The 15,901-nt window shown below is 35.9% G+C and overlaps 1 protein-coding gene across 1 annotated transcript; it reads right to left on the bottom strand.

Moving 5' to 3' along the window:
• Positions 1–32: 32 nt before the first annotated feature.
• LOC114544780 (putative nuclease HARBI1) lies at positions 33–1,599 on the bottom strand. Its single transcript, XM_028563307.1, has 2 exons — positions 1,423–1,599; positions 33–1,295 (listed from the first exon to the last, which is right to left on the bottom strand). Exons 1-2 carry the CDS (start codon positions 1,559–1,561, stop codon positions 814–816), a joined length of 621 nt encoding a protein of 206 aa, XP_028419108.1. The 5' UTR covers positions 1,562–1,599; the 3' UTR covers positions 33–813.
• Positions 1,600–15,901: the final 14,302 nt, after the last annotated feature.

The raw sequence follows: 15,901 nt of genomic DNA on the forward strand, positions 1-15,901 counted from the left end.
ACGATTTTTTAATTTTTGTTTAGGGGAATCGGCAACGTTGTTGCGCGATGAAGTTTACACCAACAGTAACGGTTTTGTACAAGTGCAAAGGGAAGCTGATAGCTGTGAACTTGATAACAGTGATGACGATTTAAATACACCACCACCTTCTTTCACACCAGTTTATGGTCCAATTGATGTGGAGCAGCATACCAAACCTACACCCCTACCAGTTGGCACCCAAACAACTCAAAATAAGTCAAAGCTGAAAAAAAAGGTTAACCAGCAAGTTGTCCTTGAGATGCAATACGAAGTCCTCAAGGTGCAAAAGGAAATGATTCTGCTGAAAAATGAGAGACTGAAACTACAGGTAGCGGAGTTGAAAGAAAGGGCAAATGGCAGTAGCAATGGCAATTTTTGATTGAGGGATTTATAATATTTATATCGGGGGTGACATGGACATTGCTTGAAATCATTGTGTACTATAAGTGTACACAGTAAATTAATTACATTATTGAGAATATTACTTGTATTTCATTATTACAGCATTTGTGTTACAGTGGGACCAGTTTTATTATAGGTTCTAGGTCAATCATTTAATGTTGAAAGGTTTGCTGCAGCCAATAAATCAAATATGTATAAATAAATATTGCAAGATCTTTCAGACATACCTCTTGTTTTGGGGCCCCAGCTAGTGCTGTTGTGTATAATATAAGTTACTATAGAATGTGCTTAATTATCTTGTATTTCCCAATTCTAATATTGAAATAATTTCAGGAAAAATGTATTGTAAATTGTTGTGTGGCATATATGCATGCATGGTACATATTTCAATTAAAAAAAGTTATTTGTGATATGTGCCCTGATTTGCCTTCCTGTGTCATGGCCAACCTGTGGTTCAACCTCTGGATCTGGTTCTTCTAGATCAACATCCTCTTCTTCATCTGGCTCATTAAACATTATTGCAATATTCTGAAGGACAGCACAAGCACCAATTAACAAGCAGACTTTCTCTGGTTCCATTCTGATCTCTGAATGCAGTAGGTGGAACCTTCTCTTCCATCGCCCAAACACTTGCTCAATCAATACGCGTGTTTTCTTCAAAGACCGATTAAATGCTCTTTCCTTTGCTGTAGTAGGGTCTGTGTAAGGTGTCATAAGGTAGGGTTTTAAGGCGTAACCACTATCTCCCAATATGATCCCATCTTCCAGTGATGTGTGATGCTGCTCTATAAACTGTTGTATCTGTGACATTCGAAATATATGGCTGTCATGGACACTTCCAGGCCATCGGGCAACCAGATTTATGAACTTTCCTAAATGAAATGTGAAGAATGTTTGCTTTTCGACTGTATTCCATGCATTCCACCAGTATTAACAGTATCCCTACTTTACTATAGTAATTGTAACTATAATTGGTACATATAGAGTATAATAATTTACCTCGATCGTCGCAAATTGCTTGAACATTAATAGAATGATAGCGTTTCCGATTGACGTAATAATTCTCGTTTAGATGTGGTGCCTGGATTCGAATATGCGTACAATCGATACAACCAATAACGCCAGGAAAATTGGCCATGTCGTAAAACCCGTTCTTTATTTTCTCTTTTTCTTGATTTGAAGGCTAACGAATGAACGGTTCTCGTTTGATAGAGCGAGGCATACGTCACGAACTACTCGCGATACGGTGGACTTGTCAACGCCAAATGTGTCTCCGATAACCTGTAGGAAGCTTCCGCTTGCGAAAAACCGTAGTGCGATGAGAACTTGGACGTCGGGAATTAGTGAAAAATTTCTTTTAGTGTCACGAATAAGGTCATCGTATAGCAAATTTGTAATGTAATTTATTGCTTGGTAACCAAATCTGTATCTAATTCGCAATTCCGCATCAGTTAAACCTCGAATGTTCACGTTATCGTGACGATATCGCCTTTGTCTGCGAGGAAAATTCCGTATTGGTACAACAAACTGTAAAACATCCGCCATGTTATTTTGCACTTAACCTAGGATTAAAATTTTAAACCACCTAGCTAGCAGGGTTAATTTTTTTATCAATTTTAACCCAGGGTTAACGCTAACCGAGCTTTGTGCAACGCAAATTAACCAAAGTTTAACATTTAACCCTGGGTTAGGCATTTTTAACCCTGGGTTAGCGTTAACCGGCTTTTGAACAACCGGCCCCAGGGGCATAAAATCTATTGAGCTTATAAACAATATGAATTTTAGAATATTAAGTGGTTGCGTTTTTTTTATACACCCTGTATATAGTTTTAGCATGCAGTTGCATCTTTGTGCATCAACAAGTTTTGTTTAAACAGATATAAATAAATCAAAACATGATCATCACAAATTCAGTCATCCCTTGAGACGTATGTTAGAACAGCGAATTTGCATTAATTATATTCAAATCTCACCCATAACGAGAACGGATCGCGGGTTTTTCCCATCAAATCGATTCATAGCTGGCAAAAGCTGTTCATCAAGAAAATGGATAAATGAGCGTGTTTCAAATCTTTCTTCGGGATTCTTCAACAAACAGTTCGCAAGAAGTCCATCACACGATATTGCCGAAATAATGGAATAGCGCGGTGTCCACCGTGCATAGCTATAGTCGCTCACAACAGGCGGTATCCCACGAGCACTATATCCATATTGCCGAGCAATTCGTTTATCCTTTAAACGTAGAACCAAATAAATAAGAGATCTACTAGTTTGTGCAATCCAGTTACAGTAAGGTATTATTTAGTACGTACAATGCCTGTTTCATCGAGGAAAACGAGCTGGTTTGGGTCAAAAAGGCTGATTTCGGCCATGAATTGTAGCCTAATATCGTCTCTTCGCTGAAGGGCAATTCTCTGTATCTGAAAAAGAAAATGTGGCTTGAAGAGTTGATAAAGAACAACTAGAATCTTGTAATAAATTGGAAAAAGGTGGAATGGCTTGGTCTTATTAATATGGTTATATGATTTCCAGCGTGCGGTATTAAATATATATTCCAATTTAAATAATGTCATAATGTTCGTACCTTTTTGCGTGTTATTCCAAGCCTATAGAGAGCTCGGCACAGTGTCTCCGGGCCAAATGAAGAGCCAGTAGCATTAATGATATAGCTTGCTATCTCATTCAACTGCATTTGCGGCGTTCGCAGTAAACAGTCCATTATAATGTATTCTTCGTGTGGGAATAAAGATACGCTCCCTGTTGGGCGACCCATACGGCAAGGCTTCACATCACCCGTGTTCCAAAAGGTGCTTAGAGTACGATAGACGGTTTTTGAACAAACAAATAGCTGTGCTGCAATTTCGTCGATGCTTCTTTCGTAGAACAGTCGTTGATAAACCATTCTCCACCTTAAATCATCCGAATACGGTCTAGGCATTTTCTAATCGTTCACCTTGCTACTCGAACTCGCAATTAACACGCTTGTACAATCCCACGCGTGTTGATGCATTATAATGTCACGTGATCGATATAAACATATACTTGCTCAGGACAACCTTTTTGACAACGACAGTATATATACAGTATATATATATATATATAATATATATATATATATATATATATATAATATATATATATAATATTATATATATATATATATATATATATATATATATATATATATTATAATTATTATATAATATATAAATAATATATATTATATATATATAATATATATATATTATATATATAATAAATATATATATTATATATATATATATATATATATATATATAAAATATAATATATATATAATAATATATAATATATATATATTATATAATATAATATATATATATATATAAAATATATATATATATATATTATATATATATATATAATATATAATATTAATATATATATATATATATATATATATATATATATGTCATTCCAACTTCCAAATGCTAATTAGAAGTGAATATAAAGTAGAAATATAAAAATAATGATTTTCGGGAGCTTTTCGGTTGGGTTATATTTTTTAAAAAAGATAACTATATATAGGCACGCCAATTTGAGGCGGATAACGCAAATTGAGGCTTGATAATTCTCGATATCACGCGAAAACCGAATTCAAAAATTGTTTCCTTTTTAGAGAGGAAGCTTGCGCCATATTATTGACAACAAACTATAGCGGCAAAAAATTACGTCAACTACGGATAATTTTCATATCGTGCAGGTGGCAAGACATCAAGAATTATCACAGGGTGCCTTCCTCAGCGTTTGTTCTTAAAATATCGTTGTAAAAACTAATGCTGCAAAAATGACAAGAAACGACTTGCAGTTGAATTTAAGAATATTTTCGACGAGAAAAACAACTTTCAGTTGAATTTAAAAAGTAAACTCCGAGGTAAATTTGACAACAGTCTACAAGAATTGAATAGAAAAAATAAAGGCAACTTTTTTATAAACGTACATGAAGTACTTCATCGTGGAGCCTTAAGCACTGATGTGTTGGACCGCGAGCGCAACAAGTGACGTCAGGGCACACGCTGGGAGGGGAAAAAGAATAAAGGGATGAAATCATGTGCTCCGCTCCGCAGCCTCCGCGCGCATATAGCCTGGACAGCTCGTATATTGTCGGGAGTCATCAGGTTTATGCGGAAACCAAAAACGCGCGAAATTTAAACTTCAAACAATGATGCTCGGTGGTGACAGGGTTTTGCAGGAATTTGAAGAAATCGTTGATACAACCGTGCGTAATAAAGCAAATGCGTTAAAAGAAAGACGTATAATTAATTGGTAAGTGTTTTTCTTTATATCATTGCTCAGCGATGCGTAAACTGTCCACTTTAGCGTGACGGTCTAATATACACACAAAGCGTAACAAATTTATGGTGATATTTAATATCTGATAGGATGTTAAAGACGTATATGATGTGTCATGGCACACATAACATTTCAGTTTCTAAATTAACCGACGATGTTAATCAAGTGCTTTTATCTACAACATCGAAAGAGAATAATCGCCCTTTGAAAGAACATGAGCTCGGGCGGATTATAAAGCGTGTATTTCCCACAGTAAAAAAAGCCAAAATAACTGTTACTAAAGATGGGATGACGAAACGTGAACCAGTGTACGAACGAATGTTTGTTGTTGAATCAACACAAAAATTTCTGAGCTGGGATTATATTAAGAATTATTCTCCCGCAGGGGCGTAATTAGAACGATAATTGGGGGGGTGAATATTCATATATTCAGTTCTGCCCGACGGATTTCTATTGTAGGCTATTGCAATTACAAAAGAAATCCGTAGGGCAGAATTGGATATATAAATATTCACCCCCCCCCCAATTATCGTTCTAGTTACGCCACTGTATCTCCCGAAGCAATGTTCGCGAACAAGTGGACACTATCAAAGGCAAAGGAAACTGATGAATACGTGGAGTGGATAAATGTATCCTGCGATTCTTGCAATGGCGAAAGAGTCGTGAAGTCTCTGATGATTTTCAACAATTTTTCGTTCAAATTTTTCATTGGGTCACACGAAGTTGAATTAGAGGATCATTGTACAGTCATCCGTGTCAATATTATTTAGATGGTCTATTTTCCTACATGTTCAGCGTTCCAATATGTAATGGCTTTTCCGTTGAAGTGGACAAAAAAACTACGGATAAATCTGGAAATCTTGTAGGATTGACAGAACAGGGGTCAAATTTATTAGATAGCGAGTCGACATCACTGCGACACCAAGCAATTAATTGTGCATATATTTTCTCTGTTCATGAAAAGATGTGCTGCGGCTGTTCTACAATAAAGCACAATTCATACTATAAAAGTTTGAAAGAAAGTCATGCGTGCAAAGAGAAAGCTCTTTTCGCACCACAAAAGAGGGAAACGTACATGGGCGAAGAGGAGCTCAAAGAAAACTACAACAAGAAAAGAGAAGGCGCATAAATTGTGAACGTCGTGAACGATTCAAGCAGGATATTATAGATAACATGCACACATTTGCAGAAGAAGATAGCAACGACTTTAATACGATGTTTAGTAATATTGACGAGAATGAACTGAACCCAGACTTGAAAGTGTTTTGGGAAGCACAAAAGAAGGCCATGGAAATGAAAGACGGAAGAGAAAACAGATGGCATCCAAAGTAAGTGTACATGTATATATTTTTATATTGTTAGCTTCTTTGGATAATTTTATGATTTGGCTGATGTATTGTACGTATTATAGAATAACTACACCGAGCTTATACTATATTAGACCTTGTTATTTGATATTCGTATTATTTATAGCACTTTCCAGTCGGGGATTTTCCCTGAAATATAAACAAACTGGAGAGTACAGAACTGTTGATACCTTATTAAATCATTCCATGGAATTTATATAGAGTAATAAGCATGGCCTTCGAATAATAAATGTGCATATATTATTTTATTATTTAGGATGATTCGCCTTTGTCTGTCATTGTCGATAAAAAGCCAAAAATCTATGAAGAGCTAAGACAAAGTGGTGTTCTTGTTTTTCCTTCTTGGATGTTACTTTCTTTACACAAGAATTCAGTGAGCCAAAAGCCCAAAACCCAGGTCTTAATGACGATGTCTTAAATTGGATGATAGGAGAGGCGGACAAGATTAAACCGACCGCATTTGGCAGAGAAGGTGGTCTTATTTTAGACGAAATGTCAAAACAGGTAAACCAGATTTTTTGATAAGTTGATCTCGTGAATAGTAAAACCAGTTTTACTTTGTGCAGGAGAGAAAGGATTGTTTTTATTATAATTTTGTCCTTTTCTTCTTTTTATATACAGCTTAATTCAGTTAGGTTTGTCCAAAATGTTTTAAAACCTTAATTAATTGTGCAAAAGATGATAGGTTATCGCTAATATATGCCCTAAATAATCAGTTCTCTTGCACTCATTGTTCAACCTTTAGTATTGAGTAAGACACGTCAAGTGTTTCCTGCCAGTCAGTCAGATTGTATCTCACGTAATTGTATTTTGAATTAAACTGGTCACAATATTAATACATTTTGTGTTCCAATTTTATGTGATTACTGTCAATAAATTGTAAATGTACAGTGTGTCATATTAATATGAGTTTTGTAAATTTCATTCTCACAGGAAGATCTTCAAATGAAGACAAAAAATGGGATAATTTAACAAGACTAGTTAGATTTGTTCAGCTTGGTGAAACACATAATTATATGCATTCTTTGAACACAGGTACTTTGACAACATGTCTTCAATTAACATTGTTGTAATTTTAGAGAGCAATGAGCAAAATCAGTCATGTAATGGTTGTATTTGGGTGAATATGTAGTAGAGGTAGTAGATAGCAACTGCCTTCCCCCCCCCCTCAACACACACACATAAAAAATGAGCATATTTATCATGAATAGATGTGTTAAATTCAGGCTGAAATCTACATGAGCCTAAGTCCCAAGTGACCATGGTTGTATCAATTGCTCATGCCAATGATAATTTAGAATTTATGCTTTGATATACTATACACTTGGATTGAATTAATAGCTATTTGATCTTAGCCAGACTAACTGCATGGCCATTAGATCAATAATATTACACAAATATATACACAAAAATAATGTGTGTTTTGTAATTCAGTAACAAGACAATTAATCTTTTCTTGAAGACAATCAGTATATGTCCTGTCTGTACATGCACATCTGATTTGTCTTTAAGTTCCTCGAGGAATTTATTCACATCAAAATCACCAGGTAATTTGTTCTTAAAGTTTTCAGTATATTATCTACTGAAAATTCTTCAGAATGCAAAGTCAATCCCTCACCATCTTCGGTAAAGAGTTCATTGCATAAGTTCTCAATATCAAGTAGTTCTGACTCAGACATTGTATCAAAATGAATGTCCTCCTCACTTTGTACAGTAACCAATGGCTCAGTTGTGGTGTTGATTTCCCTGCAACATGAAAGACCTGCAACCAAGGGTGTGGAATTACCAAGATTTGCATAAAAATCTGTCACACGAGGGTCCTGCTTGATTAGTTTTTTTTATTAAATCCAACAATCTTAAGGTCTTCCTTCTTTGATACTCGAGAACAAGCAACATACAATTGCCCTGGAACAAATTCATTTCCACTATGAACAACAGCAGCTTCGATTAATTGTCTGTCCTTGAATCTTATGTGCAGTAATTCCCCATGCAAGTCTGAGAGGGAATTGGGATCTCTGACCTAGTATAACATCTGTAGTACCAGTTTTGTATGCAAACCAAGTGCATCTTTGCAATTTTACAGTTAGCCCAACCTCTTCAAAATTTACAGTTGGACCATCATCTTCCAGTGCTTGAATCTTCCCTCTTGTCCCATTTGTAAGTTTAGATGACAAGTTGTACGATAACATTACATGCACACCAACTTTCAAATTCAAATGATTTTCAGCAAGAGTTAACTTGTCTAATGTGGCAGGATCAGATGTATCAATGGAAACATACTGCTTCATTTCACCAGGTAGTTTCAGTAGTTGTTCAATGTTGTAAAAATTGGCAGGGGTCGAAAAAGTCGGGACCGCTGGGACAATGCACAATGCAGGCACAATGCAGAACAGACAACTTTCTTGAAGGCACATTTTGCAACGCTTTTAAAAAAATGAGTTATACGTGCAAAAAATTTTTTAATAATTTTGCATTTACATAATTCCCATCTCCAAAATCTAGGTGAGTTCTTATTTTGTCTACAATTGTCTTCTTTAAGGCCCTTTTTTAGTTTTTATAAAGGGTTAGAACTTGTGAATATTTTAGGTGTTTTTTTTTAAAGTGGGGTATAGTTAAATTTGTGTTCGTGTGTTGATTACTGACAACTAATTAAAACTATTCACTTATCCAACCATAGGCAGCCCAGACTTTGACTTTCGCGTGTGATACTCGCGCGCGTGTCGCGCTTACGTTGTTTACTTCGTCTATATATTATGACAAGGTAGGAAAGAGTTTATCAAAATATGACAGATATACCTTCGTAAATGTATAATTATCTAAAAAATTACTTGAAGAAACGCCACAAAAACTACAACCTAATAATTACCCATGATTAAACTACATTACCCTGCAGTTTCCATGTTTAAACAACATCTAAAACCTTCAAATTAGCGAAATAAAACAGGAATTCATACGGAATTTTGAGAAAACTATCCGAGGGTCACTCCGCCTAAGGAAACGTCATCTGTTTTGAGATATTAACTAAACGCTCATTGGTTCTCATTGGTGGTCCTGCAGGTAAGCCAATGAGCGTTTAGTTAATATCTCAAAAAAGATGACGTTTCCTTAGGCGGAGTGACCCTCGGATAGTTTTCTCAAAATTCCGTATGAATTCCTGTTTTATTTCGCTAATTTGAAGCCTTTAGATGTTGTTAAAAAACATGGAAACTTCAGAATTAATCATCGGCGAATTATTAGGTTGTAGTTTTTGTGGCGTTTCTTCAAGTAATTTTTTAGATAATTATACATTTACGAAGGTATATCTGTCATATTTTGATAAACTCTTTCCTACCTTGTCATAATATATAGACGAAGTAAACAACGTAAGCGCGACACGCGCGCGAGTATCACACGCGTAAGTCAAAGTCTGGGCTGCCTATGATCCAACTAATTAATACTATTCACGTCATTAATTTTAGTTGGATTAATCATTAATCGTGAGCATCGTAGTTTCTACACAATTGTATGCCAATTTTATCTACAATTTGCATAAAACGACAGAAAAAAAATTCATAACTTGTGTGACTGTAATAGTCTAATACACTAATAATGTAATTAAAAAATAAAAACTTGTTCATCGTTAAATTTTTTAGAAACCGGAAACGTCATTAAAGTGTCCTTCCTAGTCTCTGCATTGCCCTAGCATCGTGGCATAGTTAATACAGATTACAGGTTTACAACATCGATGTCAAAATGCATGTATAATTTAATGTAATTTTCTCTCAGTATATTTGTGGTTAATCAGCTTTATTCCCAAATGGATGAACATTACCGTCGCAGCCATGCAAAGACAACTGACGTTGAATGCCGTGTTTGTAGCAAGACATTGATACAACAGAACTACTAAGCTCATTTCAAAAGAAAACATCCCGATGAAGATTGTAACGACCTTCGCCCTAGGGATCAAAGAACGCTTACCTCGTTTTTTGGAAAACCATCCAAAAAATTAAGAGACAATGCCCTAGAAAAAAGCACACTAACTGATGATGAAGTTTGCAATAATCAAGAATCAGGCAAATTAAACGAAAACGAACGTGATCATACGGAGGAATGCGAAGCTAAAGGCGACGAGGATGATCAGACTAGTCAGTTTCAGCTCCAAGAGGAAACGTTTGATCGTCAGGAGTACAATGAAGCACAAATTCTCAAAGAAAGTAATGAGAAAAGCCTTGAAAATAGGAAAAGCACGAGGAAATCCTAGCACAGCTAATAAAAAAGGTAGACGAACTGACAGTAGAAGTAAGAAGTAGCAAAAAGAAGCTGCAACAATTTCAGTTCCAAGAAGTTCAGGAACTGTTAATAGAAATGATATTCATAGAAATGAGTCAAATGACAACCTTACAAGAGACCTCTTGTTGCAATGTACTTCTGTTACTGAAATAACTGATAAACTAAGTGAATTTTCTTTTGATGAAGAAAGATCGGTCATGATATGCACTGTATGTGCGATAACTGAACAAGCAAAGCAAGTTCGACATGACAAAATGGTGCGTGGAATCTTCTCCTATAATCCAGCGATAGACGAAGACCCTCTTTCTAATCCGGAGTTTAATCGTGATGTGCAGTCCGAAGCCTTTCGAAATTTAAAAAACATCTTACACGGCATTTAACGGGGGTGTTGCACAACAGTAATTTGGATGATGCTGTGTCTGCAGAAAAGTTGAAAAACAAGGAAGAGAGGAGGGAACGCTCAGTTGGAGTGAAAATTGGAAAGACTTGCTATTATCTGTTTAAGAAAGGAAGACCAGAAACAGACTTCCCGGATTTATTACTTTTCCAGTGAGTGAATGAGTTAGATATCGGCGAGCTCAATCATTGTGAAAAATTTCCTGCTAAGTTTCTTCCTTATGTTGCAGAAGAGGTTGAACACCGAGTGAATAATTTCCTGAACAATCGACTTGACCAAACTGGTTTCAACCAGTTGGAAAAGTAGTTGCTGATAAAGCAACATATAAACACAGAACGCGGCAGTTTGTTTCTTTTACTACTGTTGTGCCTAACTCCACCGACCTTATCCAAGCAATATTCTTCGATATCCATGTGGTTAATGGTGGCCATACAGGTCCAGCCATTGCACAGAGTTTAATCGATCTTTTGAGCAAAAAGGGTATTACCGCGGAACAATATCAAGGAGGTTCTTATGATGGACAATATCATCACCTTTCGGTTCCTGAATTGTTAGATGGTCACTTTGGATTCACTGGCGCAAACAGGAAATTCTCAGACTGGGATCCAATGCACATTGCTGGTACTAGAGATGCAGCAATTAGAAAAGAAGCCCAGTTCAGGTGGCTCGTTCAAATTACGGAAGATATCAGTTCTTTGTTCAAAGCTATTAACTGGGGACAAGAATTTGAACATTTTTTTTCTGTCGCGGAAATTGAAATCGGATGAAAGTTTCGATGCAGACGTATTTTGCGGCCTCCCTATGTTTTATAGCGAGACTAAATTTGCCAACCATTGTGCGAAAGTCTATGAACAACTAGGTATTAAGGGCTATCCAGCCCTTTTCAGTACGTTGGAGGAAACCCAAATGAATAACTTTGGTGCCACGGGGATGCGAAAAGCAGACAAACTGCCTTAGATGCAGCACAGCTTAAGAACAAACTTGCAAACAAGAAGTTAGTTTTAACACTCTCTGGTGTTTGCGATATTTACGCGACGTTCGGCCATGGCATCAACATCCTACAATAGTAAATATTCTACCACATGAACGTTTCAATAAATTTCATGAAGTTTGCACAGAGAAGTTGCTGCAGATGTCAAGGTTATTGAATGCAATGAAAAATGTCCTATGTCCAAAGAAGGAAAGAAGATTTGTCTCTGGCCTAAATACCACTCTGACTTGCAGAGTACTATCGCAACTGGCAAATATCGGGGTATTCCAATTTTGGACGATAACCCGAGCAGAACAGAACAAGACGTGGCTATTTTACAGTTGTGCAAAACCAAACAATGGACGTAGTGACAACAGCATCATCACGTCTGAAGAAGTTGGCAGAGCGGTTCAGCCAGGACTTAAGGGTCCACGTTTTCGACGACCAAGCCACATCATTGGTTGAACAATTAAGACCTCTACTCGATTTGCAAAGACTAGCAAAAAAAGTCAATTACGAGGATCTAGCATGATTGGATCTGTAGAGGCAAAAACATTTGTCAGCAACGGAAAGAAAGTCGCATCAAACGTTATCCAATTACCCGATGTAGAATTAGCCGCGCAATATAAAGAATTTTTGCGTCGTTTAGAAAAAGTGACAAAAGGTATAAAAGAGAAAGATCTTCCTGAGAATATGGAGTTTTGAAGATGTTCCTTGACTCGTCAAAAGGACTTTATCTCGGAATTGAAATGGTGATTCATGTCTTTTCAGTCGCTTCTGTTTCAATGTCAGTTGAATCGGTGGTTGAATCTCACGTTTCGGTGTACGAATCACGAATCAATAAGCAGAGAAATGTATCAGAGGATAGGGGACGACGGGAGATGCATATTTCTTTGAATGGCTTCATAATTTCTCGCTGTGGAGGAGTTGTAAAAGCCGCGATGACCGAGTATTGGCGAAAAGAATCAAAGAAAGATAATTTTTGGCATTTTATCAGGAAGTCTGAATGTATTCAGATTCAACCATTTGAAGTTTCTAAAGTAATTGATAGAAAGTTAAAAGAACAATCAAAGCTTCCAGTTATGGACAAATAACTTTTAGTGTTTAGTTCAGTTTTCTAGTTACTCAATGTAATTCATTTTTGCTGGGGTATTTCAATAATTAGTGTCATTAATGAGTAACCAAAAATTTTTTTCAGATTTTGATTTTTATCACCATACCCCTTCAAAAAATTTTTTGCTGACTCTGTAACTTGTATAATGAAAAAAATGCTCTTAAAGGGAATAATAACCTTAGTTAAGTCTGGTGAAGTAAACGGCGATTATAGTTATGGCTGATTGCTCATCAAGTCATGTTTTGCATTTTGTATGCACACATTTTTCAGGCACATTTTCAACAAAACTTTGCGGTCGCAGGCACAAAATAAAGTAATCTACCCCTGAAAATTGGCATCGAAGATTGTGCAAGATATATGAGGTATAAAATTCAAACCAAAGTCATTTTCATTCAGATTAAACTCAAATCATATATAAAATGAAGTGCACTTTCAGACATCTCACCAACAGCAATCTGATCAAGGACATCAATGAAATCCTTTTGTTCCTGTCTATAGACAACTTTCAGCTGGATATTGTGGCAGAACATTATTTTCCAGAGTGGACTTTCAAAACAATATTTACCTTGGTCTAAGTCATTTGAAACTGGTGGTAGTTGTTTAAAATCACCAAGTGCTATCACTTGTATTCCTCCAAATGGTTTTCATCACCTCTCACTCCCTGGGCAATATAATTTATTGTTTCAAATGTCTTCCTGCTCAGCTGGGACACTTCATCTATAATTAATACATCAGTGGTCTTCCATCTTGACGAACAGCTTTCTCTACTATGGACAGATTTTATCAACGTTTCTACATTCATACGGGGATTTATTAGTCCAGCTTGCATGCCATTCCTGTCGTACATGTTATAACAACTTTTCTCTTCGAGCCCAAGATATTTACCAGTCGTTTAACCGTAAATGTTTTCTCCGTACCGCCGGAACCACAAAAGAAAACATTGTGGCCTGCCAAAGCAAGGTCAAGAACATTCATTTGTTCTTGATTTCAGAGCAGTTCACCCCTAGGGATACAACGTTCAAGAATCTCTATTCGTTATAAAGATAGTATATAAATCGCCCGAAAAAACATTACTAAAATAACATTCTCAGCGTTCGTTTGGCATATATCATACTTACATAACTTGGACTGCTGACAGACATAAATATATCAAATCCAAATAATGTTTCTATTGCGGAAAGACATTTGTCTCTGTTTACTCCACCACAGTTTAAGGATATACAGTTGTGGAACTCGCAGGAATTCTTGTCCCCCGCATAGTTATCCGCACGTGCGAAGCAAAAGACCGTGTCATGGCTTCTTTTAGTATAGAAAAAGCTAGGAAAATAGTCAATTTTTGCAGTAAAACAACGATTTGGCGAATTTATCTAATGGATTTGCTTCATTGTCGCGTATTTTATAAAAGGAGTTGGAGCTGCACGTTTTTATCAGGAATTGGTGTAAATAAACCTTTTTGAAACGGGAAAAACTAATAAATAGGATTCGAGGAGTGACTGGTCAAATCGATGTTGCTGAAGAACAAGTTTTCACAAACTTAAATGGAGTTTTACCATGTCCTTTTGATATGTTGTTAGGCTACACCGTAGACATTTCATATTAATTACAAGGATTAACTTAGAAGGAAAATACTGCAGGTTTTTCTCTTTGTTATGGGCCAGTTACCGATGCCCTAGTGTGTTTGCCAAAACGCATTAGTTTCACAAGCACAAACACAAGCTGACAAGCAAATGGCATGCATTCTAAAAAACACAAAATCAATGGAATTAGTATTTCTGTAATTGATAAACTTGATAAATATAAAGATAAACTGTACTACCTCACATTAATGACAGCTATAGATTGTAGTTAAATTTTAAATGGTAAACTTCTATTCAGTATTTAGATTTAATAAAATACACTTGAAATAGTTTTTTGCGGATTTATTTTTCCAATCACTTCTATGATATTTGCTCTGTTTTGTGATGTATACAACTGTATATATAGGTATAGCTAAACCAATCTTTGATCACAAAGCTTAAAGAATGTTTTGGCAATATTAGCAGATGCATTCCAACAATCCAACACATGCATCTACAATTCACTAGTGCTTTCTGCAAACTTTTCATTGATGAGTGCTTTTCCCAGTGGCACATTTCTTGTGAACATGAAATAGCATCCAAACCAGCTTGATAGATACTAATAAAAAAGACACATAAGGACCAACAGTGGCTGAATTGACTATAAATCACTGAAAATAATTTATATTCAATTGTGTAATGATACATGAAACTGTATAAACATTTGTGTAATGATACATGAAACGATATAATATCCATTTATTATTGGATTCCCTTTAACAGAAGAATGAAAGGTCCATCCTATAAATCCTCATATAAGCACAGAATATGGAGCTATACTTATTTGTCAAACCTCATCACTGACAGTTTATTATTTATCACTTCCTGTAATTTGGTAAAATGAAAAAAAAAATACTTTCATGGTTTTGACAGGAATTTTCATAGACAGACAGAAATTATATGAAAATAAATAAAAGATAACTGGGTATAACCATGACAAAAACACATATTTATCGTTTGTATTTGTGCGACATTTGTAATTTTAATACACAAAGGCTGAAGCATAAAATTAGATCAATTTTTTTTCGCAATTTTTCATAAAAGACGTTTTCTACTGAACGAAAGAAAAAGATATATAAAGTACTGACCATTTTTTGCAAAATTTTACTCCTCAAATCTCCATAGTTTAAACAACCTTTGTCAAATAAGCATTTTTAAGCGTTCGAACGCTGTTTTGCTGACAATTTGTATATAAATTCAGCCAGTGACACGGTCTGACACGCTCTTTTGCAATTTGCGTGGCGCGTAGAAAATGGCGTGAGCGCTTGGAATTGAGGGAGAGCAACATCAAAGGGTTCCGCCGCGAGTTACACAACTGTATATCTCTAAACTGTGACTCCACTGAGCTATACAATAATTCCTGGAGGACCGGCTACTAATGTTTTTGATCAAAAAGTGAAGCAAAAAACATGG

This window comes from Dendronephthya gigantea, unplaced genomic scaffold (genome assembly GCF_004324835.1).
Source record: "Dendronephthya gigantea isolate DGI-Jeju-01 unplaced genomic scaffold, DenGig_1.0 000939F, whole genome shotgun sequence".
Taxonomy (NCBI): domain Eukaryota; kingdom Metazoa; phylum Cnidaria; class Anthozoa; order Malacalcyonacea; family Nephtheidae; genus Dendronephthya; species Dendronephthya gigantea.

Excerpts from the sequence above, each read along its gene's own strand:
- LOC114544780 (XM_028563307.1), bottom strand. The coding sequence starts at position 1,561 with ATGGCCAATTTTCCTGGCGTTATTGGTTGTATCGATTGTACGCATATT. Across the intron at positions 1,296-1,422 it reads AGCAATTTGCGACGATCGAG|GAAAGTTCATAAATCTGGTT; the intron begins GTAAATTATTAT and ends CATTTCATTTAG.